We start from the raw sequence: 26,407 nt of genomic DNA, 5'->3' as shown, positions 1-26,407 counted from the left end.
CCAGAGACAATTCTTTCAAAACTCTTCATACCTATGAATAACTTTTAAATATAAAGAATTCCAATTTTATAAATTATATTTATGCTTATAAAATATAAAGAAGTCATTACTGCCATCAGTTCATGTTAACTTTGATTATTAATATGTCTAAAAAGTATTTAGGAACACAAATTTCACAACCAAATATCCATCTTCATATATCCATCTTCATAGGCAAAAAAAGAATCTCATTTGTATCGTGACATTTCTTACATATAACATTCTTCTGTTTATACATAATGTAGTGAATGTCAACTCAATATGCATACACATTTTTTGGTTCATGCATCTTGTAAAGCCACTAAGGTTTTTATTGTTGGCTATAAAAATACCACAGTCCCCAAAGCTGGCTTTCTCATTCTTTTTGGTAGAATGGTTTACTATATGGCATCTAAATCCGTAGAATATTATAAGCCTTCAACAGTTAAATGCTGAAGGAACAAGTGGTCATTTGGAACACTTTAGCATCTTCGTACAACAGGTAGCTTACCTGACTCGCTGCAGATGGACTTGCACAATTCTTTCGGTAACATGCCAACATATGGGCAGTCTGATTAACTAGAATTTCCCGGATGACCTTCAAGGGCTGGTGCAGAACTGCTTTAAAAGCTATTTGCACAAAACAATGAAAAGGGCATCAAAGTTTTAAGCTTAGAAATTGATCCCTTCAAATAATAAGAATAATAAAAAAACCCAAATTGCTATTATCTTCAGACTACCCAGCAAGGGATGACAGGATTTAAAATGTTAATATCATTTGCTAATGATCTCTGCTTGACTAAGTATGATGATCTGGCCAATGAAGAACAATGGCCTACCTATAACAAAAGGTAGGTAACTGGTCCAGATTTTTCCTTGGAATATTAGAGACAGAACTCTACACACAGAGAAAAGACAGATCAGTTTGCCATTTTCTGATGTCTTGAATTCCAACAGGCTGGATTGCTGCTGCTTCTAAACCTTAGTGTAGAAGGAGAAGTGTAGAAAACTTAAGTGTAGAAACCTTTCATGGGGGAGAAGGAGCCAAAGAAAATTCCACCTTGGGCCCCTCCCATTTCATAATTATCACAGTATGGATAATGTTAGGGACGGTCTTTTTTCCATTATCCCCATGTGCCAGAGGGCACGCTCATGTCCCATACTAAGATCTAAGTATCACCTTTCTAAATTTCAACTCAGACCCCTAGGGAAGGAAACTTTAAATAAAAGTTTATAGCTGAGCCTGAACTCAGTTATCTCATTATTAGAGTTAGAGATGCTGACTATTCTCCTTGACCCTTTGCTTCTAAATTCTGAATTTACCCACCAAAAGGCTGCACCGCCACAGTGCCTGTCAGCTACTAACTCAATTAACCAATAAGTCTTGACTGAATTACTAGGCAGGGTATACTGCACCACAGGATTAGCAAAGGTTACCTGACTTGGCGAAGAAGTTGACCAGGGCGTCTGTCTCACAGCTCTTATAGAGATCAGCTAGCTGGGAGCTGCAGTTCAAGCTGAGATTGTGAATCCGAAGTCTTCTCTGACCCCCAACGGTCGTGTAAAGCACAGCACACTGCAGAGGCAACATCGAGGACACGTGTTTTTCAGGTCAACATAACCCCCCGAAGCAAGTCTGATCTTATTTCCATTTACAGAACACTGTGTACAGCAGAAAGCCCTCTAAATTTTTCCAGAGGATTTTTTCTATTATTGCTAAAAGTCAAACAGCAACAAATGATGGAGGAATAAGGACCAATTCATACACTGGGTTTCTATGTAGGATTTCACTGGTTTAAACAAATTTTAATACAGCTATTCACAAGTAAATATCTGTTTGCATTTCCACAACTAGTCTGCATTTCGCCTATCTCAGATTTCATTACCAAGGACTCAGGTCCAGAAATAATACCTTCATGTTCTCATGGCCCTACTCAAGGCTCACTTCCCTTAAAAACATACAACTAGCTCTGAGGATGCACTTAGGTTTTATGCTGATAACATACACATTTCAAGATTGCAAACATGTAACTATTTCTCCAAATATCTGAGACTTTAAAATAAACATTGGTTAGAGTTCTTCCTTAGCGTAACGCCAGCCTCTCTCCATTCTTTAAGGATGACGCTCATGTCTGAAAACTATGACCATTAGATATAATTTTCTTGTTTTAACTCACAGTTTCCATGGCTTCTAGTTAATTTTATTTACTACAAAGCCAAATCCTATTTATACTTGCTTATAACATGATAACATGTGCTCACCATGGTGTCTGACATGTGGCAGGAGAGCAACAAATGAGTGAATGGGCGCTGAGCCAGAAAGAACTGAACACGAGTGGAGGTCAGCGAGCTGATGCCTGCGATACTGACCACGAGTCTGCAGGCCTCTCATGCAATGATGTATGATTGCTACTTCATAGAGACAGCATATATGAATCAGAGTATGGAGAATACACAACAGAGTACTCTAATGACTTTTGCTTTTGGAGAAATAGAGTGGAATTTCTTTATGGGGAGACTAACACAGTTGATGGTATTTTAGTCTCCCCACTGAATCTCTGTCAGTAACAAACTAATAAGCAAAAAGATGAGAATATACTTTAAATCACCTGGATTAAGGCTCCGCTGTCTTCACCAAGTTTGTCATCATGCTTGAACTCCACGGTCACTGCCTTGTCACAGTCAATGGCTGCCATTTCTATATCAGTGGTGTTGTTCATAAAAATCCCACCAAAGAAATCAGTGGCTCTGAAACCTAAGGATGGGGAAAAAGAAATTTTGCTTCTCATTATTTTACTGTTATTTTCTTGGTGGCCTGTTGTCAGTCTGAAGAAGAAACAATTATACAACAGAGACTTGAAAAATAGTCTAAGTGAAAATTACCTGTGCTGGTACGAACCCTCATAATAGCATCAAATCCTATTTTCTTTTCAATATCATTTCTGAGGTCATTCAAAAATTGTTGGCTATCCAAATGCATCTAAAAAATAAAGTATGATCAATGTCCACCAGATGGCAGTAAAAGACTTAAACAAACAATTCTTTTTTTTTTTTTAAATCTGGATTAAAACCTACTTTATCCAGAAATCTTAGAAAGGGTTTTTAAAGTTTTTTCAATTTTATTTCATTTGCAATCTTTGGTCTTATCAAATCCTTTAACTAGTTTACAATATAAATATGTGGCTAGGCAATTAAAAATAATTTATTGATGATAAATAAAAACAGATGATAATTAACATTTATTATTATCTTGGGGGAACACTCATGCTCACTCCATGTTTCAAAGTGGAGGTGCATGAACTAGACGGCAGCCCCTGACCCCTTGTCCTCAGGTGAGGGCAGGTGACTTGTCTGATTAGTAGTTTGGGGAAAGGAGTTGGGTGGGCACAGCTGAGCCTCTCTGCATCCTCTGTCTGGGGAGGCAGCCTATCTGCAGGAGGCACATGTTTCCCGCCCCTCAGGATAGTAAGTTTTCAAGGCACAGCTGTCCACAGGAGAAGCCTGTAGCTGTGCCCACCCTGGGCCTGAGTGTATAAGTTAGTCACATTGAGAGTGAAGCATTAGTGAATCCACTTGTCAACGAACCCAGGGCCACTATAGTGCTGACATTTTGATCATCTCCTGACTCTGTCTCTCAATTCAGGCTTAGAAGAGAGGGTATGATGAATTGATCCCCCAAACTGGAACAATTTAAAACAAATATATAGTCACTTATTTTCATTTTTTGTGTGTGTGAGGAAGATTGGCCCTGAGCTAACATCTGTGCCAATCTTCCTCTATTCTACATGGGATGCCACCACAGTGCATCTTGATGAGCAGTGCTATGTCTATGCCTGGGATCCAAACCGGTGAACCTGGAGCCACCAAAGCCGAGCACGTGAACTTAACGACTACGCCACCAGCCCAGCCCCAATATAGTCACTTTTTAAAACAATATCTTAAATATATTTAATATAAAGTATAAAACTTTTATGTAAAATATATTTTTCTCCATCATAGAAGCTTATATTGATATTCACCTCTGAGGCTGAAGGAGCACAATCTGCTGCCAAACACTTAGGGAGCAGGAAAGCAATTGCTTAACCATACATCCATTGTTTACCACTGGCTCTACAATGAACATTTGTCAGTTTCCCACAGCGGGGCACAGCTTTCTCAACCTATAATCTAAGCACCAGAAGTCAAATGGCAGTAGAAAACTGAGGTGAACAAACTGCTGGCATTTACCTGGAAATTGTTGTATTTGTAAAGGGTTCCTCCAGTGAGCAGAGGCACGAGACCCAAGGAGGCCACGTCCACATACTGACTGGGAAAGAGGAAGAGCGTCACGCAGCAGCCGTGAGCCACACAATCCCTGGCCAGCGAGTCATAGACATTTGTCTGGGGCTGGAAAAGTACCTAAAGAAAAAGATGCACGTGAGGAAAAAGAGAGTCACAATAGGTTTTTGGTTAAAATTTTTAATATCCACTGAATTCGTATTAAATTTCTTAAAGTGAAAAAAAAAAAAATTTTTCCTGTTAAGTGAACTGGGCTGAAGAAATGAACTGTGGCATCATCAGGGCAGCAGCCACTTCCTGAGCAGCCATTCTGTGGTCGGCTCAGCTGCGCACAATTTGATGTGATCCTCCCACAACGCTAATGAAGCTGATATTGCTGTCCTCCCGTCACAGCCCTAGAGGAGGCAGGCTGGCTGCTGTCACGTGGCCAGTAGCTGGATGCCTCCGTCATGGTCTTACCTTGCCCGCTGACTTGCCCCTCTCATGGCTCCACTGTCCGAGGGTGTGAGCAAAGCCTATTGTGGGCATCAGGCCCTCTGCCTCAAGCCTCAGGAGTGCTGTCAGATGGTGCAATCTACATTCTCCCTCTCCCTTTTACTTTTTTTCTGCATTTCCCCCATTTCCTCCATTTCTATAATAGTCTTATTACTCGGTCTCTTACACAGATTATACGTGAAAAAAGTTTGAGACCTTATTTTAATTTAGGTACATTTCGGACATCAGTTTTTCTAGGAATATAAAATTTCTTAAATTATTTGCAATTCAAAATATTCGTATCATATACAATGTCCTGGATTTATGCATTACATTTAGCTTTTCCTCTTTCTTACACAAAGGACACACTCCCTCTTTCCTTACTCCCTTTTAAGAACTGACATATAGTCACTTCAAAGGGTAACTGTTTACAAGTACCTTCTCTTTGTCTGTGTTAATCAGCTTTTTGTCGTCTCTGTTTTTGAGCTTCCCTGGTGCTTCCGCAGTCGGCAAGGAGGAATGGAAGATGAACAGTTTCCCCGGACAGTCTGCTGCCTGAAAAAAAAATCACAGAAAATGTTTTGGGTGGGAAAGTTTTATTTTAAGGGACTCAGAAAATAAATTAAAATATAAGTACTTTCTAAGAGCCAATCACTGTACAACTCTCGTTTAATCCTCACAATAACCTCTGCATCATTGGGCAACTACTATTCTCTCCATTTTACAGATGGGAACACTGAGGCTCAGAGAGGATAAGAGATTCGCCTTAAGTCACACAAGTTGTAAATGAGAGCACCAATATTTAAATGTAGGTCTATATACCATGATGCTTTAAAAAGCTATTACGATGATGCGTTACAGTGAAAATACTCTCTAGTGTAGCCTACAGGACAGTCTTTCAGGACCAGGTAAGCCCATGCTGCAACAGTAATTGATGAGATTCCCAGGTCATGATGCAACAGAAGCTCTTCTTCGAAAGCTTTAGTAAACACAGATTAAACCTAAAGCAGTATTTCAAGCAAGAATGCACAAGAATGTGGCGGTGGTGTGGCAACAGTCGACACCAGGAACCAGTTATTAGGCAAGATGAGACAGGGAAAATGTGGGATCAAGATTATATCTGTAGTCCCTGGGAAGCAATAAAAGGATGATTTAGGCTCTGCGAAAGACAATTCAGCATTAAGAATATTTAAAATCTTATTTAAGCAGCTAAGAAGTAACCTACCAAGCAAAATTTACTGAAATTAAATGATTCCACAGATTGCTCCCCTCCGATCTTGCTTTTCTCCAAACCTTCCTGGCACATTGCTGCCAGAGCGCTCTATGAAACAAAGGCTACTGGTCTGGTCATGGACGGGGCTTTTCTCCTCAAGAATCCTGAGGACTTTTTACAGGATCGAGTCCACGCTCCTTCATCCGGGTGGGAGCAGGAAGGGGAGGAAACAGTGAGATGAGCTGCTGCCAACATTTGCTGCGTGCAGCTCCGTGCCAGACCCTTCCCACGGTTCTTATTCTATACTCAGAACCTTGTGAACAAGGTACTATTGTCTGCATTTCAAGGAGGAAAACTGAGGCTCATCCAGTTTGCCCGGTTCACACAGCCAGTAAATGACAGCTTCAGGCCTTTGGAGTTTTGTCTGAATCTATCTTTCCAGTCTAATCTCCAACACTGCCTCGCCCCTGCCATCCCTTGCATTGGAAGTTTCTGCCACACAAGCTTCTTGCTTTCTTGGAATACACCACACACTTTAGACACTTTCATGTCTTTGCGTATTCTATCCCCTCAGTCTGGAATCCACATCTCCCTTTTCCTGGCCTGGAGCTGTTGTTTGCAAAGGCTGGGTTTAGCAGCACACACTGGTATGCCTTAGTCAGCTGGAAGTGTTTTAAGTTATTTGCTACTAATAACGAGGCACTTGGGTTTGCAAATAACTTCCTTAAGAAATAAATGGAGAGAAGTCAAGGTTAGCCCTGTCTGAATGTGTCTTACTGAGTGACATTCTGATATGCTTTGTGGAGCGGGTCACAGAGGTGCGGTCACAGCTGACACACTGGGAAGGGTGGGTGACCCCACGCCCCATCTCGTCTTTGCTGTGGCCAGTAGTGAGCAGCAATCCTACTGTTGCACGGGCCTTCAACTGAAAATTCCTGATAGATCAGCATTATTGCGATGGAAAACAAATTGCGAAAGGTTGGCCTGGAGAACCCACTGTTCAAAATTCAGCCCCAACGTCCTTTCCTCTAAGAGAAGTGTTGTTATCACTCTCGGCAGAGCAGGGTGCCTCTGCCTCTATGCCCCCACTCTACTTTGTAGATAAGACTATTCTAGAATTAATGACACCACTTCACAACTTTATCTACTCTACTGTCTTCTGCAGATCACAGGCTCCTTGACTTTTGGACACTGTGTTTCTCTAAGCCCCATCGGGTCCAGGGCCCTTCACTCTATCGATGCTCCATAAACTGCTGTGGAAGGCATGCTACGATGCATCATCTTGAAATCAAATTTAGGTATATATTAAGATAATTTAAAGATAACTTCCCCCCAACTAGTGATAAATTTGCAGTCTAACTACTAAAGGCGATTTCCCTCCAACTTTTTGCCAAACTCTATTTATCTAGTTTTACGGTGGAAGTAATAGCTAACTCGGAAAACTGCTGTTTGGCCAAGTTAAACGGGAATGCCAGAAATTCACACGGAGTTGAATTATGAGTGTCAGATTATGAAGGAGATGCGGATTTTGAAAAACTATGTGGGGAAAAAGACACTAAGAGTACAAGATGCTGTGGACAAGAGAAAATAGTGTATCGAAGCGTTTCATTGGCTAGTTCGAGGACTTCTGAGGAAACATGCATAAGAACTTTCCCAACAGTCCCTCTTTATCTTTGTGACAAATCAGCACCTGTTTTGTGTTGGTTTTTGTCTGCTCTCTTTGTTTGAATAAAGAAGTTTATTACTACTGCCTATATATAGATTTTACTTGGCATCTATCTGATAGACAGTAAAGCTATAATTCGAATGGGGGAGTCCAGTTCTAAAACGTCTTTACTCGGACACACGATGAGAAACACTGCACTTTGATGTTCTTTCAGCTTCTGCTCCCTGTCCACAGAGGACAAGACTCTCATCTCTGGCCTCTTGTGCAGAATACCCTGAGCTAGCTGGCTGACCAGCCGCAGTCCTGGGGTTCCCAAAGTCGCTCTTTGCTCTCCTCCCCATCGCCCTTCTCCGGAATACAAGCAATAAATGTCAAGTCTTGTATCACAGCATTACACCTCTTCTACCACACTGTAAACAACTTAGAAGCCGGGACAGCAGTCCTTACACTGCCTTACAAAACACAGGCACTTAGTAAATCTTTGCTGATTGAAAGAATGAGTGAAGGAATGAGGTGGTCTCTTCAATATTTAGATACTACCCTGCAAATTCTCAAAAGCCTTAGTTCTTAGCCAAAGAATGACTTCAGGCAAGAATTTTTATACCCTTATATATAAGTCACACAAATTTAAGTCTGGCTGATTTTTAGCCACACAGGGCTTGAAAAGATAATGAGACAATATGACTGTCAGAGGTAGCTAAATAATCCTATACACACCAGACATTTATATACACACATACACACATACACACACACACAAACTCTTTTATCCTGTTGGAAAAATCTTTTCTTCTTCCAAACCGGGTAGAGGTTTGCTATGAGACAGAAAGCGCGAACTGCAGACAAGCTCCAATTACACTGTAGCAGTTTCTGCTCTTATACAAGCAATTATAATCACCCAGAATCTTCCTTGCAGATGCAGGAGAAACGCCTTCATTAATCTGTTATTTACATCAACAATCTATTTATAAAAAAAGTTCTGAGGAAACATGATTAAAGGCACAGACACAATGGAACCGCTAAGGCAGAAGTAAAGACCTAGAAATCAGTAAAAACGTCAGGGAAAGGAAATAATTATATTAGAAAATCTACTGTAAGTATTATTTGTATCTTTCTTGGTAGTTAACGCTAAAAGAAATGTTATGAGTTGGAATTACTGTAATAACCTACTCTAGAAGACCAGATAGTGAATTTTTCTACATGTAAGAAATTGAATAACACAATCATGTCTCCACTTAATGTTCTACACAAGAAAGAAACTTTCTTCATAGTGTTATTTCTTAATTTCACCATTAATTAAAAGCTTAGGGCCAGATGTTAAATCATGGGTAAGTGAAAGCATTCTTAGTGCAAAAGTAACGTACAAAGTCGTATGGGTCAGGTATGCAATTTCCTGGTGAGATGACTCAATGTAAGGATATTCTCAGATACTGCAGAATAGAGAACAATTTCTTACGCTGGTGGTTCCCAGATACAGAGAATCAGCAGAACAAATTGGAGAGCTGAGGAATCAGAATCTCTAGGAGTGGGGCCAGAAATCCACATTCTTAAAGTGTCCATCCTTGAACACGTGACTCCATACTCACTGGTTGGGGAGCTGCTGCCTTATCCCCTGCAACAGTGGGGCGCCATGCAGACAGCGACTGCCACTGACATTATGTCCAACAGTGCCATTCTATAAAGGTAGTTCCTTATCTTTTCAAAAAGGCGATTATTTACCTTTTATAAAGATAGGTCATTCTACTTTGCAAGAATACTACTACTTATTAACTTCGATATTTATGAAGTTTTTTTGAGTTGTTATACTTAGATATCAGTTTCTTCTGATTTTCAAACTTGAATGTAAAAGTATACATTACTCTAACAATAAAATTATAAATATAACAAAAAATAACATGCGAAAGACATGAAAATACATTGGATGCAATGAACTGGCCTCTGGTAAGTGACTGATAGCTGAGAACACTGCTGTGGTCACTGTAGTGCGTGAGCAACCTCAAAGAACACTACGGCTAGTAAGAACACAGGGTTTTTCAGTAACATATCATAAATAATACCACATTTCAGACACACGGAATGCATGTACACAAATTTGCTTTATGCATTTTTTCTATGCTAAGCAGCCTCTAGACATCTTGTGGATTGCCAACATGGAACCTACTGTCATAAAACAGTATAGCTCCCTTGCAGAAATGGAATGTGGGGTTGAGCTGGGATTCGGTACTCAGGTCCACTGTAAGCCATGCCATTCTCTTCTTTCCCATTCCCTATCCTAATTGATGGCATATAGCCTATGAATATCCGCTCATCTTTCCTCCCAGACATGAGCACATGAATACAATTTTATTCCCAGTCCTAACTTCTTAGTGTAGAAAGCCTTGCAGGGTCATGTATGACTCATCATATATTGGGAAAATTACATATGGATTTCTAGGTACTTTACTGGAAGAGACAACAAAAATAACAAAACTCCTTCAAATTGAAATAGAAGATATTTGTTTTTAGCAATGTGGAATAAAATAGGCATTCCCAAGTCTTTCTGTAGCCCAACCAATCATCACCATTGACTTCCATGGATGAACTCTAATATCTCCAAATTGCTTTATGACGTAAAACATTTTTAATTTATGTTAAATTAACATGTATTCTGAGGCTTCTGGGGGGACATCCAATGAGAGAATGCTCTGAAGATCAAATAACCCCAGCAAGAATCGCTGTACTAGACCCAAGCTACAATGTTTAGACCCAAAATTTATGTGGAAGTGTTTCATAAACTCAGTTCTGTAGCATTGTTGTTGCTGTTTGTTATTATTGCTATTGTTATTATTATAAGCTATTTCATTTTAAAAGTTAATTTAAATTTAACTTAATAAAATTTTTTTTTTTTAAGATTTTATTTTTTTCCTTTTTCTCCCCAAAGTCCCCCAGTACATAGTTGTGTATTCTTCGTTGTGGGTCCCTTTTTTTTAGTTGTGGCATGTGGGACACTGCCTTAGCGTGGTTTGATGAGCAGTGCCATGTCCACACCCAGGATTCGAACCAACGAAACACTAGGCAGCCTGCAGCGGAGGGCGCGAACTTAACCACTCGGCCACGGGGCCAGCCCCTAACTTAATAAAATTTAAAAGTCAATTTTAGGAACTAGCAGTCCAGGCCAAAGTGGTTTAACTCTTGCACTAAGGTAATAATGATTAAGAGTAAGTGCTTTTCAATCATTTTGCCTTCTTCAGATAACTGTCTTTACTGCTATGAAAATGACCAGAGCCTCTTGGGCTCAGCTTCCCGGTCAGAGACACGGCCAATCTCGTGTCTGCTCTGGGCACTCGGAAAGGCCCTGCATAGTCACTTGCTGTCACATGCCCCGCATGTTTGAAAATCCCAGGGGAGGAGAGGGTGATGTGGGGACTTTTCACTTCATATCTGGTAGTTCACATATTGTTAAAATAATCTTAAAATAGATAACATAAAGTTTATAGAAAAGCCAAAGGGAGGAACTAAACTGGAAATCCTGACAAAATCAGTTGCTCAGACGCTAACGGGGCTGGAAGAGAAATGCTGGGAGCGACCTGTGGTTTGGGCCATTTCCTCCTGAGATTTGTGGGGAAGTTTGGAATGGCCTACGTGTTTTCATGAAGGCTGAACTTTCTTTCATGGATGAAACTTCCTTCGTGTGTGTGTGTGTCTGTTTTTAAAATTTATTTACTAGCACTTAAAAGAAGCTTCTTTTCACCTTTAGCGCTTCCATGCCAGCCTGGATGACAGGAGCAAAGACAGTCTCATTTTCATTCGAGTCTGCAAACATGTCCGGAATCTGGTCCAATAAACTGTAAGAAATGAATGACCAAAAGGTTCTAAATGTTTAGCATATTTGTAATAAACTTCAAGAGATGAATCACTAACATTTCAAGCCTAAACACATACGGTATTTATCTTATGCTGCACACCTATGGGTGAATTTCACACGCCCTTCCTCAGGGAACGATGTTCAGGCATGGTTCAGCACCAAAATTTATGATTTGTTCGGAACATTTACAAAATCACACTCTGTGTAGATATATTTTCTATTCACTACATTTCTGATCTCCTAAACTATAAATTCTTGGAACAGTGGGAATATATCTTTAGTTATTATCATCATCACTGAATACATTCCTCCACTTACAGAAAATACCTCCCTTGCACTACCTTTCCAGCAAAGACAAGGGGTCAATAGGGTTGCGTTTGAGTATTAAAAATATCCCTCCTTTTAGATACTGGTCTACATTAAAAAGAGACAGAACAAACATAAACGATAGAGTTTTATAAGCCACGTGTTAAAACCTCCTTGCTAACGACAAAACAAAATAATACATGATTGAATTGACACAATTAAAACAGATACCCGACCTGTAACTAAATTATAAAACACTTGATATTTACTTGTGAATCACAGATTGGGATTCCTGGTAGTTGACAAGGAAACCATCCAGCAAAGGAACAAAGACCTCAGAAACATCAGTCACCACCATCATCTGAGGCTGGGCCAAGTTACTCTTCACATTAAAGAAATGCAGAACTTTGTTGTATGTGATAAAACCAACTCGAATTGCAGAAGTCTCTTCTTGCTCTTCCCTAGGAGGAAAAAGAAATGTCTGAGGTTCTTTCACAGATTTACGAGAGAGGTTTCTATCAGAAATTTGGTAAGAACACCTTCTGTAAAATATATGGAAGACATGTTTAAAGCTTTGGTCATCATTGTTTACCAGATTTAAACAGTGCTCAGTCACAGTGGTAGGAGATGGGGGATAGATATTACAAAAATAAGTAAGCTGATAAAGAAAAAAATTCTAGGTAAAAACAATCAAATAGATATTATGAAAACATTTGCTCACATTTCTTTAATATATTTATTCTCAATCCACAGCAATTACAAGGTGTTTTTTTTTTCCATAAACAAGCTAGGCTTATTACATTCTTTATAAACAAAGCTCTCTCAGAAGTCACCAGAAGGTCAGAACAAATGGAATACCTAAAGCAAGAGAAAGGCACCCTCAGATTACAAACAGGACAGCTATTTTTATGAAGAAAGGACTCACTCCTCCTGTGTGCTTCTTTTCTTACACATTCTATAGAATCTCAATAGAAAATGGGCTAGATTTTGAGAGCTATACACCATATAAACATGTAGTATAAACATATAGTATAAACATATAAAATAAATCACATATATGAATTGATGATGTAATTCTTCTTTGGTAACCATTTGTGATGGCTGCAGCAAGATAATCAAAGTAGTAAAAGCTCCAAAACCGTAACAAAAAGTAAAATTTTTTGGAGGAATTCCAAGACAAGGCCTTAATCTTCCTGAAGGAGTATAAACGCATAAATGTTCTCATTCAAGTCTATACTGAATATATTCAGAACTGAGTGGTCTAGACTTGAGCTATGTGTTTACTCAAGTTTTCCTCCCTCCCTCCCTCTTTCTCTCCCTTCTAAAATAACACACCTAGACACTACCTGTGCTCTTACTAATTTTCAGTGGTGGATGTAACATAATACTCAATGGCTACATGAATGCCACAAAAGATATATGCCATTTTCTTTGACCCATAGATTTTGGTAAAACTTTCTTTGACCCGTAGATATTGGTAAAACTTTCTTTGACCCGTAGATATTGGTAAAACTTATTTTGCTTGGGGGACAACTTTTTGAAAAAGAACCTAGTTTTCTTAGTTTCTAAATTTTGCACACAGCATAGTTACTTGAGTACAACAGAAAGGAAAATGAAAGTATCAGGATGAAAGTATCTGAAGTTCAAATTGCTGATCCCACTGCAGACTTCCCAATTTCACTGATGTTCAGGAGAGCACAGGCTGACGAACTACTGACTTTAAATTCTGTTTTACTTCTCTACGTCCTTTGCTAACTGAGGGTATTTATTGTTCACTGTGTCCTTGATAAATGGGCGGGCAGTTTAAACAGATCCTCAGAATCCCTTCCTAAAGCACTTAGTAAATGTTTATATTCTGGACTCTTGCACGATTTTCAGAAATGGGAATCCTTATCCTTTGCTACTACACAGACACAGACTTGTACACACAGTGACACAGATACACACCCCTTGGTAGCCTAAACTTTATGACTTTGCGCAACTAACCACTATGCACACTGCATCCACTGTTTCCTTTCCCCTCCCTAATTATTAGAATTTTACTCTTCAAGACCAAGCTCAAATCCTTCTTCCTCTGTGAAACCTCCCCTCAGGCTACCAACCAGAAGTTATTTCTTCTTCTAAATTTCTACAAATCATTCTCATTGTGCTCTTAGTACATAGCGCCTTTCAGTTAACATTTCATGAATCCTTAACTATAAATCAGTAAAGGGCAGGGCCCAGAACTTGTGCTCTCTGCTCCTCCAAGGGTCTAGTACAAGACGGAGGATTAGAGATTTTGTTTAGGATGATTATCATGACGGTGAAGCACCGTATTTAAGAAGGTAAGTTAGAGTGCACAGATCAATGGAACAGAATTGAAAGCCCAGAAATAAAACCACATATCTACAGACAGCTAATCTTCGACAAAGGAGCTGAGGGCATACAATGGAGAAAAGAAAGTCTTTTCAACAAATGGTGCTGGGAAAACTGGAAAGCCACACGTAAAAGAATGAAAATTGACCATTCTTTTTCACCATTCACCAAAATAAACTCAAAATGGATCAAAGACCTAAAGGTGAGACCTGAAACCATAAGGCTTCTAGAAGAAAATGTAGGCAGTACACTCTTTGATATCAGTATTAAAAGGATCTTTTTGGACACCATGTCTTCTCAGACAAGGGAAACAATAGAAAGAATAAACAAATGGGACTTCATCAGACTAAAGAGCTTCTTCAAGGCAAGGGAAAACAGGATTGAAACAAAAAAACAACCCACTAACTGGGAAAAAATATTTGCAAGTCATATATCCAACAAAGGCTTAATATCCATAATATATAAAGAACTCACACAACTCAACAACAAAAAATTAAACAACCCGATCAAAAAATGGGCAGGAGACATGAACAGACATTTCTCCAAAGAAGATATATGGATGGCCAATAGGCACATGAAAAGATGTTCATCATCACTGATCATCAGGGAAATGCAAATCAAAACTACACTAAGATATCACCTTACACCCATCAGAATGACAAAAATAACTAAAACAAATAGTAACAAATGTTGGAGAGGTTGTGGAGAAAAAGGAACCCTCATACACTGCTGGTGGGAATGCAAACTGGTGCAGCCACTATGGAAAACAGTATGGAGATTCCTCAAAAAATTAAAAATAGAACTACCATACAATCCAGCTATTCCACTACTGGGTATCTATCCAGAGAGCTTGAAGTCAGCAATTCCAAAAGTCCTATGCACCCCAATGTTTATTGCAGCATTATTTACAATCACCAAGACATGGACGCAACCTAAGTGCCCATCAACAGATGATTGGCTAAAGAAGATGTGGTGTATATATACAATGGAATACTATTCAGCCGTAAAAAAGAACAAAATCGTCCCATTTGCAACAACATGGATGGACCTTGAGAGAATTATGTTAAGTGAAATAAGCCAGATAGAAAAGGACAATCTCTGTTTGACTCCACTCATATGAGGAATTTAAACCTGTGAACAAAGAGAAAAGATTAATGGCTACCAGGGGAAAGGGGGTGGGGGGTGGGCACAAAGGGTGAAGGGGTGCACCTACAACACGACTGACAGACAATAACATACAACTGAAATTTCACAAGATTGTAACCGATCACTATCTCAATTAAAAAAAAAAAAAAAAAAGAAGGTAAGTTAGAGCCCAAACTGATCGGTAAACTGATTATACGTGTCTCTTCCCAACTCCAGTTCAATGACGCTGCCTTGATAGTTTAAAATGAGGCTGGCTGGAAGTATTTACACCACAGGAATCAGCAAACACTACAAATGAAGGCTTTACTGATTTGAAAGCCAGTTGACCAAGCCACCACTGGTTAAACTCTCATTTCCCAGTAAACCTTTTATTACATAAAGTGGAAAACGTCCAGAAAATCATTAAGGGTATTTATTCTCATTTAATATTTAATTTGGAGTCAACTAAGGAACAAGATGCAAAAGAAAAATTACAGAAAGGAATCTGGATTGCTATTTCCCATCGGATTTGGACATTTTCAAATGATGGGAAAGGAGTATCCTGGGATTCATAGGGTTCACTTAAAACCTAAATTAATATTTTTCAAAAATATCTAATCAGAACATCTTACATAATTGAAAAATATTAGTACATGTCTCCATGGGAAAATGTTTTTTCAAATATTTGTTTGAGAAACAAAGGACTATCTTAAAATTTTTTCAATGGTCTAACTCCCTTGTTAAATTATATCCAGAAGAAAACTAATTCTTAGCCTCTCCTTCATATTAATTCTATTCAAATTTTGTAAAGTTACATAAGGAATATCATCCAGAATGACATGTTTTTGTTCTTCTGCTTTTCAATGACCCACCCCTTAACACTTGCCCCTATTATTTTAATGGAATGAATCCGACAGAGGAACACTGGAAGATATTAGTAACTACATGAACCAGAACATTCCCAAATCAAGCATTTTGAACATGTTAGCTACAGCAGCATTAAAAACAACCAGAAAAAAACCCAAGAGCTTGATCTGACCAACAGGTGAAACACTTCAAATCTTTTCTTTCCTGTTCCAGAGAAGCCAGACAGAAAAGTCTGTTAATCTGGCAATATCAAAGACACAAATTCAAAGTTAAATGGTAAAGGATGGAGCCTTTCTCTTTCAAAAGATTAGCTAAGAGATGAACATGCCTTGGACATTAATCAGGACTTACACTGTGCGTTAAAAAGGCTATTTGGCATACTACCTGCTTTAGTTCAAAGAAGTAAATCAAATTGATGGAAATCTTACCATTAAAATAAATATAAAGTTATACATATACACAGCCTAAAATAAATTTTGAGGCAGGAAAAAAACCACATATTTTTTAAAAGATCAAGGAAGTAAAGGTATTTTGGTTTGAAGAAAAACTCTTAAGAGAGAGATTTGAAAAGTGGCAGGGAATAACCAGCAGGATCCTGTTATTGTTTTCTCCTATCTCTTGCCAAAGTCACACATCTACTCCAATGGGATATAAAAGTTATGATGATACCAAAGGAAAGGGTGTGATTCTGTAACTTATGTCAATAGACTACAAGCTTCAGATCACCACCGTGTTAAAAGGAACGAGGGGGTGGTGAAGTGAGTAGGAAAATAGGTTAGCACAATTTGAACCAGTTTGAGAGAAGGGAAAGAGAGAGCAGTCATTTCCAGAAATTAGTTTTCTTTCATACTAATCAAGCTCAAAATTCAGATTGAGAATTAAAGCAGCCCTGTGAGTGAGGTCTATGATAAATTCACCATAGTCAGCAGAAATTCCACACTTCTCAGGTTTCCCTGAGAACGAGGTAACAGAAACTACAGTCACTAACAACGGGAGGCATCAGATGCCTTTCTCATGCCCCATCTTCAACTCACTCCAAGCTCATTCTTCATCTTAGAATTCAGTTTGAAATCACCTCAATGTTTTTTAAACATTCCCACTGCTTTTCCAAACCATCCTCGAGAATATTATGACTTCAGCTTCGTAGATACAAACAAAACTACTACTGGGAGGTCCAGAGTTCACTCATCTGAGCCTCACATGCACCAAAGCACCAGCCATATGTGGAACGAATACTGGGGAGTGGGCGCCCGAGGACTCGGGAGCCCTAAGGGCTGCAGACAACCCAGCCCTCAAAGCATCTCTTTCCAGAGCAGAGACTGCTTCTGTTCAGGAGATAGGGAGGAGAGGAGGACATTGAGACTGGTGCAGACACTAGGTTTCAGAGTATTTCTTCGCCTTTTATCTTCTTAAGTATGTCCTCCTCTCATAAAGGAAGGCGTTCTCCCTGCTCCTGAGTCTCCTTACTAGATGCTACTTCCCATCCTAAACAACTAGTTTGCACACTCTGAAACATAGCCACTTCTGCTAAAATACCTTTCCACCCTTCCTTTCGTGTACTGCCTGAGCAGTAGCAAGGAAAGTGATACACCTTGTGCCGTTAAGCCTGGTTGCTGCAAAGGGGTTAGATGGTGTAGCATAAGGGCAAAAGGAAATTTTGGGAAAAAGCCGTTGTGTCCGCCATAAGACAAGAGTTCGTTTTCTGGCATCCCTTAGACTCTCCACCATGCCCAGCAACTACCAGTTTCCACCGGAAAATCAATGCCTTTGAAAAGTGAATAACAGACTTCCAGAGTCTTTTCCACCACACTGTTGGGATTCTCCTTATAATTTATACTGTATTTTGAATGTTGTTTACCACAGCATCATTTTTTCCCAGTTTGTTTCTTTTCCTTTGTATAAAAGATCACTCTGACTTTTTAAGGACTCTAAGAATGGTACTGTTTGATTTATAAATAATTACCCAATGTCCTCATTAGCAAAAGATAGCAATGGGTCATTCAGCACTTGTTTTCTGGCCCATAAATTAATTCTCAAGATCGTACAAGTTGTCAAAAGAAAGGCAGTTTCCTTACTTTGGAAGCTTTTCCAGTACGGTCTTCAGTTCTTCACAAATGAGCTTCACGAGTCCGTTCTTGATGTTGCTGTAGGAGACATCGATCATGAAGACGAAGGCCGGGGCGCTAGGAGGCTTGTTCTTCTACAGGAGAGCAAAGACATCACAGAAATGCAGTCACTAAGTACGTACATTTCACGATCAAATGCAAACACTCAGAAACTCTGACAGGTCATCAGTTTTTTCATCTAATATTGAGGATATAACACCTGTGGAACTAAATCGGTTTCTAGAACACAGTCTCTGATGCCATAAAAAAGATGAAGCTGTTTCTCTTCCAGGACAGGACCTGGGTCCCACTATCGAATTAGACAGTATGACAAGGGCTAGCAGAGAAGGCTCGCTTTTGTAAAGCTCCAATGACCTTGCTGCTCCAATTGCCTAATGGTGAGCAAGTCTGGTAGTCGGCCCTGCTTATACCACTCTGCCTTATTGGAAGAAATGTGCCTGGAACCCTGGCAAATTGTGCCCAAAAGAAGTACACACAATAATTAGCATTTGTTTCTGAAACTGTCATAAAACTTCATTAACTTGTTGATATTGCTATTTTCAAATCTCTTCCTTTATAAGCTTTTTCAGTTCTAAAGACATGAAATTACATACTAAAATGTAATTGTATACTTTAAAAAATTGTAGTATATTGTTAAATACTTAGCTATTCCTAACACATTTATGGTAAAAAAATGGAATATTGGCCCTTTTCTCTATGTGTTTAAACCATCATTGTAACATAAAGCAGCTGCTACATAAATATTTTGTAGCTGTTGGTCCCTTTACTGGCTGGTGTTCAAACAGCTCTTAGGAAGTGATTCTTCAGTTGGATCTTACAAAATATTTAGAAAAGAGAGCCACAGGCAAAACACGTTAGTGACTCACACAAGAGAATAAAGAGTTGACTAATTTAATTGTTAACTTTATGATAGATGACAAAAATGTTCTAAAATAAAATTGTATTTTAATGGTTATAATTATAAAATTAGATGATAACATCTCCAAATTATCTTCCTGATTCATTCTATAACCACTACAAGGTGAGACATAAGATTCCTCTAATAAAAGTCCTTCACTTGAAATAATAAAAAAATTACAGGCCTTAAAAATCATCAGTCTGAAAACTTTAACACTTTGCCACATCGAAAATCAGACCAACAAAGAAATAAAAGACCTGTACTGCTATCTATGTGAACAATTTTTATTGAAAATAATTCTTGATCCTCACCTAATCTAATTCATAACATAGTCTCGTGCTGATCTATACATGAAAATGACAATCATTTCCATTCATTAAACCAAAACCTCTATAGGACCAACCCAAATGTGCCTTACCGTTCTTATATTCTCTCCTAAGTTCAGCATTAGCAGGTCCCCACTGAATGTTTTCCGTATCTCCAACCTACACATTTCTATGGAATGCTTCACTGTAACTTATTTTCTATGTATGCAAAACTAATTCATCATTCCTCTAAATGACATTCTCTTCCAACATCTCTTTCTCTATCAATAACATGACTACATACCGACTCAAAGGCTTGAAAACATAAAATTAGATTTGACTATTCCTTTTCTTTCAATCGCTGAGTCCCATTGATTTATTCTTTCAAAATGCTTCTTTCACACCTTTTACCCGATCCCTACTCTTAACCCTCTGGAAACTTGCCATCTTGTTCCTAGAGAACTGCAATGGCTTCATCATTGGCTTCCTTAATCAATTACTCTACCCATTCAATCTGGCTTGCTTTGTCCAGGCAAGCTTAACAAGCATGAACTCTATAAAAACGTGGTTTTAAATGACATCTTACCAAAACTACTCTCTTAAAGGTCCCAGACCTCCTGACTACAAACTACAGGGACTTCAAATAAAATCCAGCTCTCATCCTAAATCTCTTTTGTCTCTTTGCAATTTTAGGCATGGAAGACCGCTTCCACTTTTTTAGCCACCAAGAGACTGTGCTGTCACTTCCTCTCCTACTTTTCTGACCGCTGCTTCTGTTTTTTATTTTCTTATCTTTCTCTAGAGGACACCTTCTTCTTTCTTTATACCACATGCTCCATCACAGAAATCTCATTCGTTCACTCAGTTTTAACCAGCACATCTTCACACATGACTCCTCAAACTCTCGCTCATCTAGGGCTCTTTTCTGAGCTCCAGACCAGTGTTCCAATTAACCAAAACTCACCTCCACGAAAAGAACCTGCCAGCATCTTACACTCAAAATTTTAGAAGATGACATTTCTCCCACTATACTGGTCTTTTCTATAAGAAACTTACGGAAAAACACAATCCTCTAAAATAGGCTGGTTTTGAAATCTCATCCTCTCCACCAAACTGTCCGTCTCCCTAACCACCCATACCCGGTTAATCGTGAAGCCCTCTGTGCCTCTTCCAACTTCCCTCCTCTCTCCAGAACCTGCGAACCACCGTCCTACATTTCTACAGTCTATCTCTATGAATCTGACTACTCTAGGTACTTCATATAAGTAGAATTATACAGTATTTGTCTTTTATATGACTGGCTTATTTGACTTAGCATAATGTCCTTAATGTTCACCCATGTTGTGGCACGTGTCAGAATTTTCTTCCTTTTTAAGGCTGAATAATATTTCATTGTATGTATATACCACATTTTGCTTATCCATTCATTCATCGATGGACACCTGGGTTGCTTCCATCTTCTGGCTATTGTGGATAATACTGCTATGAACATGAGTGTGCAAATGTCTCTTTAAGACTCTGCTTTCAATTATTTTGGGTATATACCCAGAGGTGGAATTGCTGGATCATATGGTCATTCTATTTTTAATTTTTTGAAGATGTGCTATACTATCTTCATTTTCTCTTGCTTGGACATTTAGAAGTTAAGGTAGTACATTAACTTCTAATACCTCCCTGCCTCCAATCTCTCTCCTCTCCTTATACAGACTGCTGTCAGAATAAAAACTATCTGAGGCACAATACAGATGACAACGCTACTGCCTCTGAGAACAAGAAGTTGACTGAGTCCCCAGAGCCAAGCTCAGAGCACGGCACAAAAAAGAGTGTTCAATACTGTGGATTAATTGAGTGAATGGATGAGGGGATGGATGGATGGATTAATGGAAACAACTCCTTCCTTACCTTTAATTGTCCTCATAGCCTATTGAATTAACACAAATTCTTCAATGGGCTGACATTCAAGACTCTCCATATTACTTATTTGGCAAACATGTATACAAACCTAAGAGATCAAAGATATGTTGCCAAACCAGTGGAAAACAAAAGGATAGTGTGTGTCTCAAAACAATTTGCCAGCTTTACTTCCCGTCATCATTCTCCAACACACATTCCTCCAACTAATTTAAGTGCTTGCCATTTTCAAAACATTTCCTATCCAGAAGTCACAGTCTAGCAGGCCTGGGTCAAGAATTTGGCCGGAAAAGTGTTTTGTTTGGCATAGAGTTTTAAAAATATTTGAATTTGACTGTGTTTTGGAGGAAGGGGAATACACTCTCCAGTTATCCTAGTCTCCATGCTAGGTCCCCGTGACTCGCCGACAGTGCCTGCTGCTGAAGAAGGCAGAGTTGCAAAGACCTTTGTGCGACTGCTTATGCTCACCATTTAGTTTCCCCTAACATGTCCACATGTCCACGCTCTGCTCATGGTTTCACTAGCTCAAATGTCACTTCTCTGAATCCCTCCCATGATCCTCCAAATCATAAGTTATTGCTTGACTATTTTCTATGGCCCTCTGATTATTCTACTCTCACAGCATTTACAACACTTACATTTTGGCTTATATCATAACTACACACTTTTCCGATCAGGTCTATACATGGTAAGCACCTTGAGATCAGGTTCATTACCTTGCTAATTTTGGTATCCTTCACAGCACAGAGCCCAAGCGCCTTGGATATGTGAGCTATCCAATAAATGTCAAAGAGAATTAAAATGAAGTAGAGAAACTATATTTTATTTAGGGGAAAAAAAGAGGCTGGTTTGTAATGAGATTTTACATACTAGGTACTTTTTTTTTTTTTCTTTTTCTCCCCAAATCCCCCTAGTACATACTTGTATATTTTAGTTGTGGGTCCTTCTAGTTGTGCTATGTGGGACGCCGCCTCAACATGGTCTGATGAGCAGTGCTATGTCTGTGCCCAGGATCCGAACCAGCAACACCCTGGGCCACCAAAGTAGAGCACATGAACTAAACCACTTGGCCATGGGGCCGGTCCCTCAGGTACATTTTATATGCAGATATATTCTGTAAAGTTATAGGTGAAGAACTCCCAGTTATGTGACAGCACTGGGATCTGTTTTTCTAAGGGGACTCCCTGGTGATTCTGTAAATACTTGCCCACATATCTGCAGTGTGTTGATAGAGAATAAAGGTTCTGTGGTCAGGCAGACATGGTTTTCAGTCTGGCTCCATCACTGTCTAGATGTCTGACCTGAGGCTGGTACTTAAGCTCTCTAAGCCTTGGTTTCCCCATATAATGGTGGCACTCACCACATGGGTTCACTGTGAGAACTAAATGATGCCATATGTAGAAAGCACTTAGCATAGAGCATCCCACGTAGCAAACGACCAATAGTGTTCGTTTTATTATCTAAAATTGGTATTAAGAGGAACTAAATAAATAGGGGAAAACGTGATTTTGCAGTTCTCCCTTAAGTTTGTATGGTGTTAAAAAATACACCTACAAATTAAATAAGCTCTTTTTCATTGTCTAAATCCCTACGGCAACTCATTATTATACTTTATTTACATTTTAAATTATAATTAAATTTGAAGATATTTATAGCACCTTTTATTATGAACCTTACTTGGAATAATAAAAGGAAGATTAAACTTACAAAAAACTCTTCAAAATGTACAATTTGTATTTGGTTCCTTGCCTGCTGGGTGAGATTTCCCATCAATTAGACATCTGGAGCGTTTCCAGATAACAGAGTTTGAAGATACTGGGGCTCTAGTTCCCAGAAATAGATTTGACTCTCTGCCTAAGTTTCTACTAAAAAAGCATAAAATCAAGATAATGTAGACTTTTTGGCAGAGAAATGGAAACTGAGAACATACTTAGAATTATACTACGGGTGCAAAGATCAGTGAATAAATTTTCCATCACTAGTTACAGTGGCTTTATTACATTTAATTACAACTCCAAATGTTTATGTTCTGCCTAATCATTCTCCTTCAGTCAACAGCAGTGAAGAACAAATAAACTGTCCAAAAGTAATTAGCACTTTAGCACATGTTTTTTGCCTGAAATAAAGCATTTGTACCAAAAATATTCTTATGTTTCCCTAAATATGTTCAAATGTTACAACATTTTAAATCAACAAAGCGTTAACGTTCCTTTAATAACTAGTTATATGTAACGTTGTGAAAAAATCATATAAAACACTAAAATAAATTAGAAAGTTATGTTAATTGAAAAAAACTTAAAAATCCAATCGATTGAAAAAATCTTCTAGTTAGGAAAAATGTTCTTTGTAATTTATACTCAATACATGGACTGCTCCCTTAGCAAACATCTTTGAAAGGCATCCGTGGGTCAGGGGTCGTATTCTGAGAACTGAGCACTAGTAGGCATTCATTTTTTGGATGGGAAAGTAAGGAAATAAGTCAGAAGGACTCCATTTCTTCAAGTCCCTACATGGTATTTCAGATATAAGCTGAAGTCTGAACTGATGCCCAAGAAGATATTTTCAAATCACTGAAGAATCTTAAAGCCCTGAAAGGTACCCATAATGATGACACTATTACCATGACATTAGAGAAGGGAAACAGCCAGTCCTGGGATAGCAGTACAACTGCAAATTCATTCATTCATTCCACAAACATTATCAACTGCCTACCCTGTGTCAGAACACTGCAGTAGATGCCATAAACAAAACTAGGACAAGATTCTTGTCCCCAAGGATATCAGAAGCTACAAAGAGGGAAAACACGCAAGAAGATTTAAATTTCACGAGGATAACTGCTAAAATAGGTATGAGGAAGATTAGCCCTGAGCCAACTACTGCCAATCCTCCTCTTTTTTTGCTGAGGAAGACTGGCCTTGAGATAACAACCATGCTCATCTTCCTCTTTATACGTGGGATGCCTATCACAGCATGGCACGCCAAGCAGTGCCATGTCCTCACCCGGGATCTGAACCAGCAAACCCCGGGCTGCCGAGGAGCGGAACATGCAAACTTAACCGCTGCGCCACCAGGCCAGCCCGGGACATTTTTCTGAGATGACTGACAAAACAAATAAGGCACAGGCACTATATGGAACTGCTGTATTAAGAACCCAGAATATTCTATCTGGTAGGGACATAAGAATTAAATTGTTGTTTTTTCTTTCTGGCACAATTTTTTAGTCTCTAAAAGTGATCACTGCAATGGATGGTTTGGTTATTCAATCATGTTAACAGCCTAAAAGCCTTGTTCTGTGTTTTAGGCATTTCTACATCCCCATGGCACCACCAAAATGCTTTGTTTGTGAGTCAGGAGTCAGTTCTTTATGTATGAAAGTCACTCACTTGTTTGTATTTGACATCAATGTATAAACACTTGAAGTCTGGGAACACTTACTCTGCAATAATCCAAAGTAGCAACATATTCATAAGATTCTGGGAACACTTACTCTGCAATAATCCAAAGTAGCAACATATTCATAAGATCCTAGAGATAGCTCTGGCTTCTCATAGTGGTCCAGTCTTCTTCCAATGTGGTCCAGATGTTGGAAATAGAATGGTGGAACTAATAAAAACAAAACAGGAAAGGAAATCTTTTGTTTTCATAACACAGACAATTTAATAAGTTCTCAAAATTTATTATGGGAGGAAAGGATTTAGTATGAGGATAAAAAAGTATTTGAAACCTGGAATGTGGCATATTCTAAATATCCTCTATTTAAAAAGTATGTCTTGGAAAGAATGAGGGTTTTCTAAAAAAGTCCTCTGGACCCTTCTACAAGTTATTGATGACAAAGAACATTTATGATTTGGACCACTGTAGAGAAACAGGGTGTTATACCACTTGTGTTTTTAAGTTGCCACAACCAAAACATAACTGTCCCTATTTAATTACCTCTTTTAAAAGGAATTCTAGCTTTTCTAACTATTTAAATTTTCAATACACTTAACAGAAATACACATTGGTTATTTGGATTATACTATTAACTATGATATTTATTATCCTTTAATTAAGAGATGGCTTCAGCCATGGGGAGTTTGCAGGGTCATCTTTTAATGTTTGGGCTTCAGAGTAGAGAGGATTACTGTATTAGGGAAAGACCACACCAGGAAGATCTCAGCTGAGGAACTCTTAATTTGATTCAAATGTCTAAAGAGGTTAGTTCTGGCAAAGACCTGGAAGTCATCCAGTAGCACAGGAACACTTATGAGTCACACACTGAACACTTGGACAAATATGGCTTGGTATCTCTGTGAAAATGAACTGTTGCTGCCTCGAGATTAATAGGGCTGGCTCTGAAACCACCGACAAGAGAAGTATTTTGAATAACCAGCAATGCTCTGGTTTCAAGCACTTTGTAAAGAACAACATTTCATTTGTAAAACCACAGAAGTAACGTCTTTTGTTTTAAACCCAGCAACTCAGTATTCTTTATTTTCAGTTGGGAACTAACATGTGGATTACAACAGGATTGTTTCCTTAGATTGGGCTTAAAAATAATCACTGAGGCTTGATTTTTTTTTTTTAAACCATTCATGACTATTTCTTTTTAAACAAGTTTTATAAGATTCCTACATACACATGGATCTCTGAATTGGGAAAATTCAATGTCTTGAAAAGATCACAGAAGTGGGAAACAGACAGTCTCAGCTGAGCTCAGTGATCCATGAGAGGCTTAGACTGCTATTTGGTTACATTCAGATGAGATGGGTGATGCTGCATTGGCTGTTTTAAGATGTGTGGTGCAGTAATTTCTATACAGTTTCTATAATTCTTTTCCAGTTACAAGTCTGCATGTAATATGTGAAAGTTCTTTTCCTTTAAAATTAAGTAATTTTGGGGCCGGCTCCGTGGCCGAGTGGTTAAGTTCGCACGCTCCGCTGCGGGGGCCCAGGGTTCGGATCCTGGGCGCGGACATGGCACCGCTCGGTCAGGCCACGTTGAGGCAGCATCCCACAGCCCACAGCTAGAAGGACCTGCAA

General features: G+C 38.8%; 1 protein-coding gene across 5 annotated transcripts in view; it reads right to left on the bottom strand.

Annotated features, from left to right (window-relative positions):
* The window catches only part of SEC24D (SEC24 homolog D, COPII coat complex component), a 102,003-nt gene that overhangs the window by 14,322 nt on the left and 61,274 nt on the right, over positions 1 to 26,407 (bottom strand). For all 5 annotated transcript variants that reach the window (XR_011537243.1, XM_070609232.1, XM_008534525.2 and 2 more), the window contains 10 exons: positions 24,874 to 24,989; positions 18,222 to 18,346; positions 12,069 to 12,260; positions 11,380 to 11,473; positions 5,209 to 5,325; positions 4,246 to 4,416; positions 2,902 to 2,998; positions 2,628 to 2,773; positions 1,456 to 1,594; positions 530 to 648 (listed from right to left, as the gene is read on the bottom strand). Coding sequence is in view for 4 of the 5 variants with exons in the window: in XM_070609232.1 (XP_070465333.1) it covers positions 530 to 648; positions 1,456 to 1,594; positions 2,628 to 2,773; positions 2,902 to 2,998; positions 4,246 to 4,416; positions 5,209 to 5,325; positions 11,380 to 11,473; positions 12,069 to 12,260; positions 18,222 to 18,346; positions 24,874 to 24,989 (1,316 nt within the window). In the remaining variant the exon portion in view is untranslated. The remainder of the gene's footprint in view (positions 1 to 529; positions 649 to 1,455; positions 1,595 to 2,627; positions 2,774 to 2,901; positions 2,999 to 4,245; positions 4,417 to 5,208; positions 5,326 to 11,379; positions 11,474 to 12,068; positions 12,261 to 18,221; positions 18,347 to 24,873; positions 24,990 to 26,407) is intronic.

The sequence above is a fragment of the Equus przewalskii genome, chromosome 2 (genome assembly GCF_037783145.1).
Source record: "Equus przewalskii isolate Varuska chromosome 2, EquPr2, whole genome shotgun sequence".
Lineage (NCBI taxonomy): Eukaryota > Metazoa > Chordata > Mammalia > Perissodactyla > Equidae > Equus > Equus przewalskii.
Note: the sequence above shows the minus strand (reverse complement) of the source record. Positions and strands in the feature narration are given on the sequence as shown.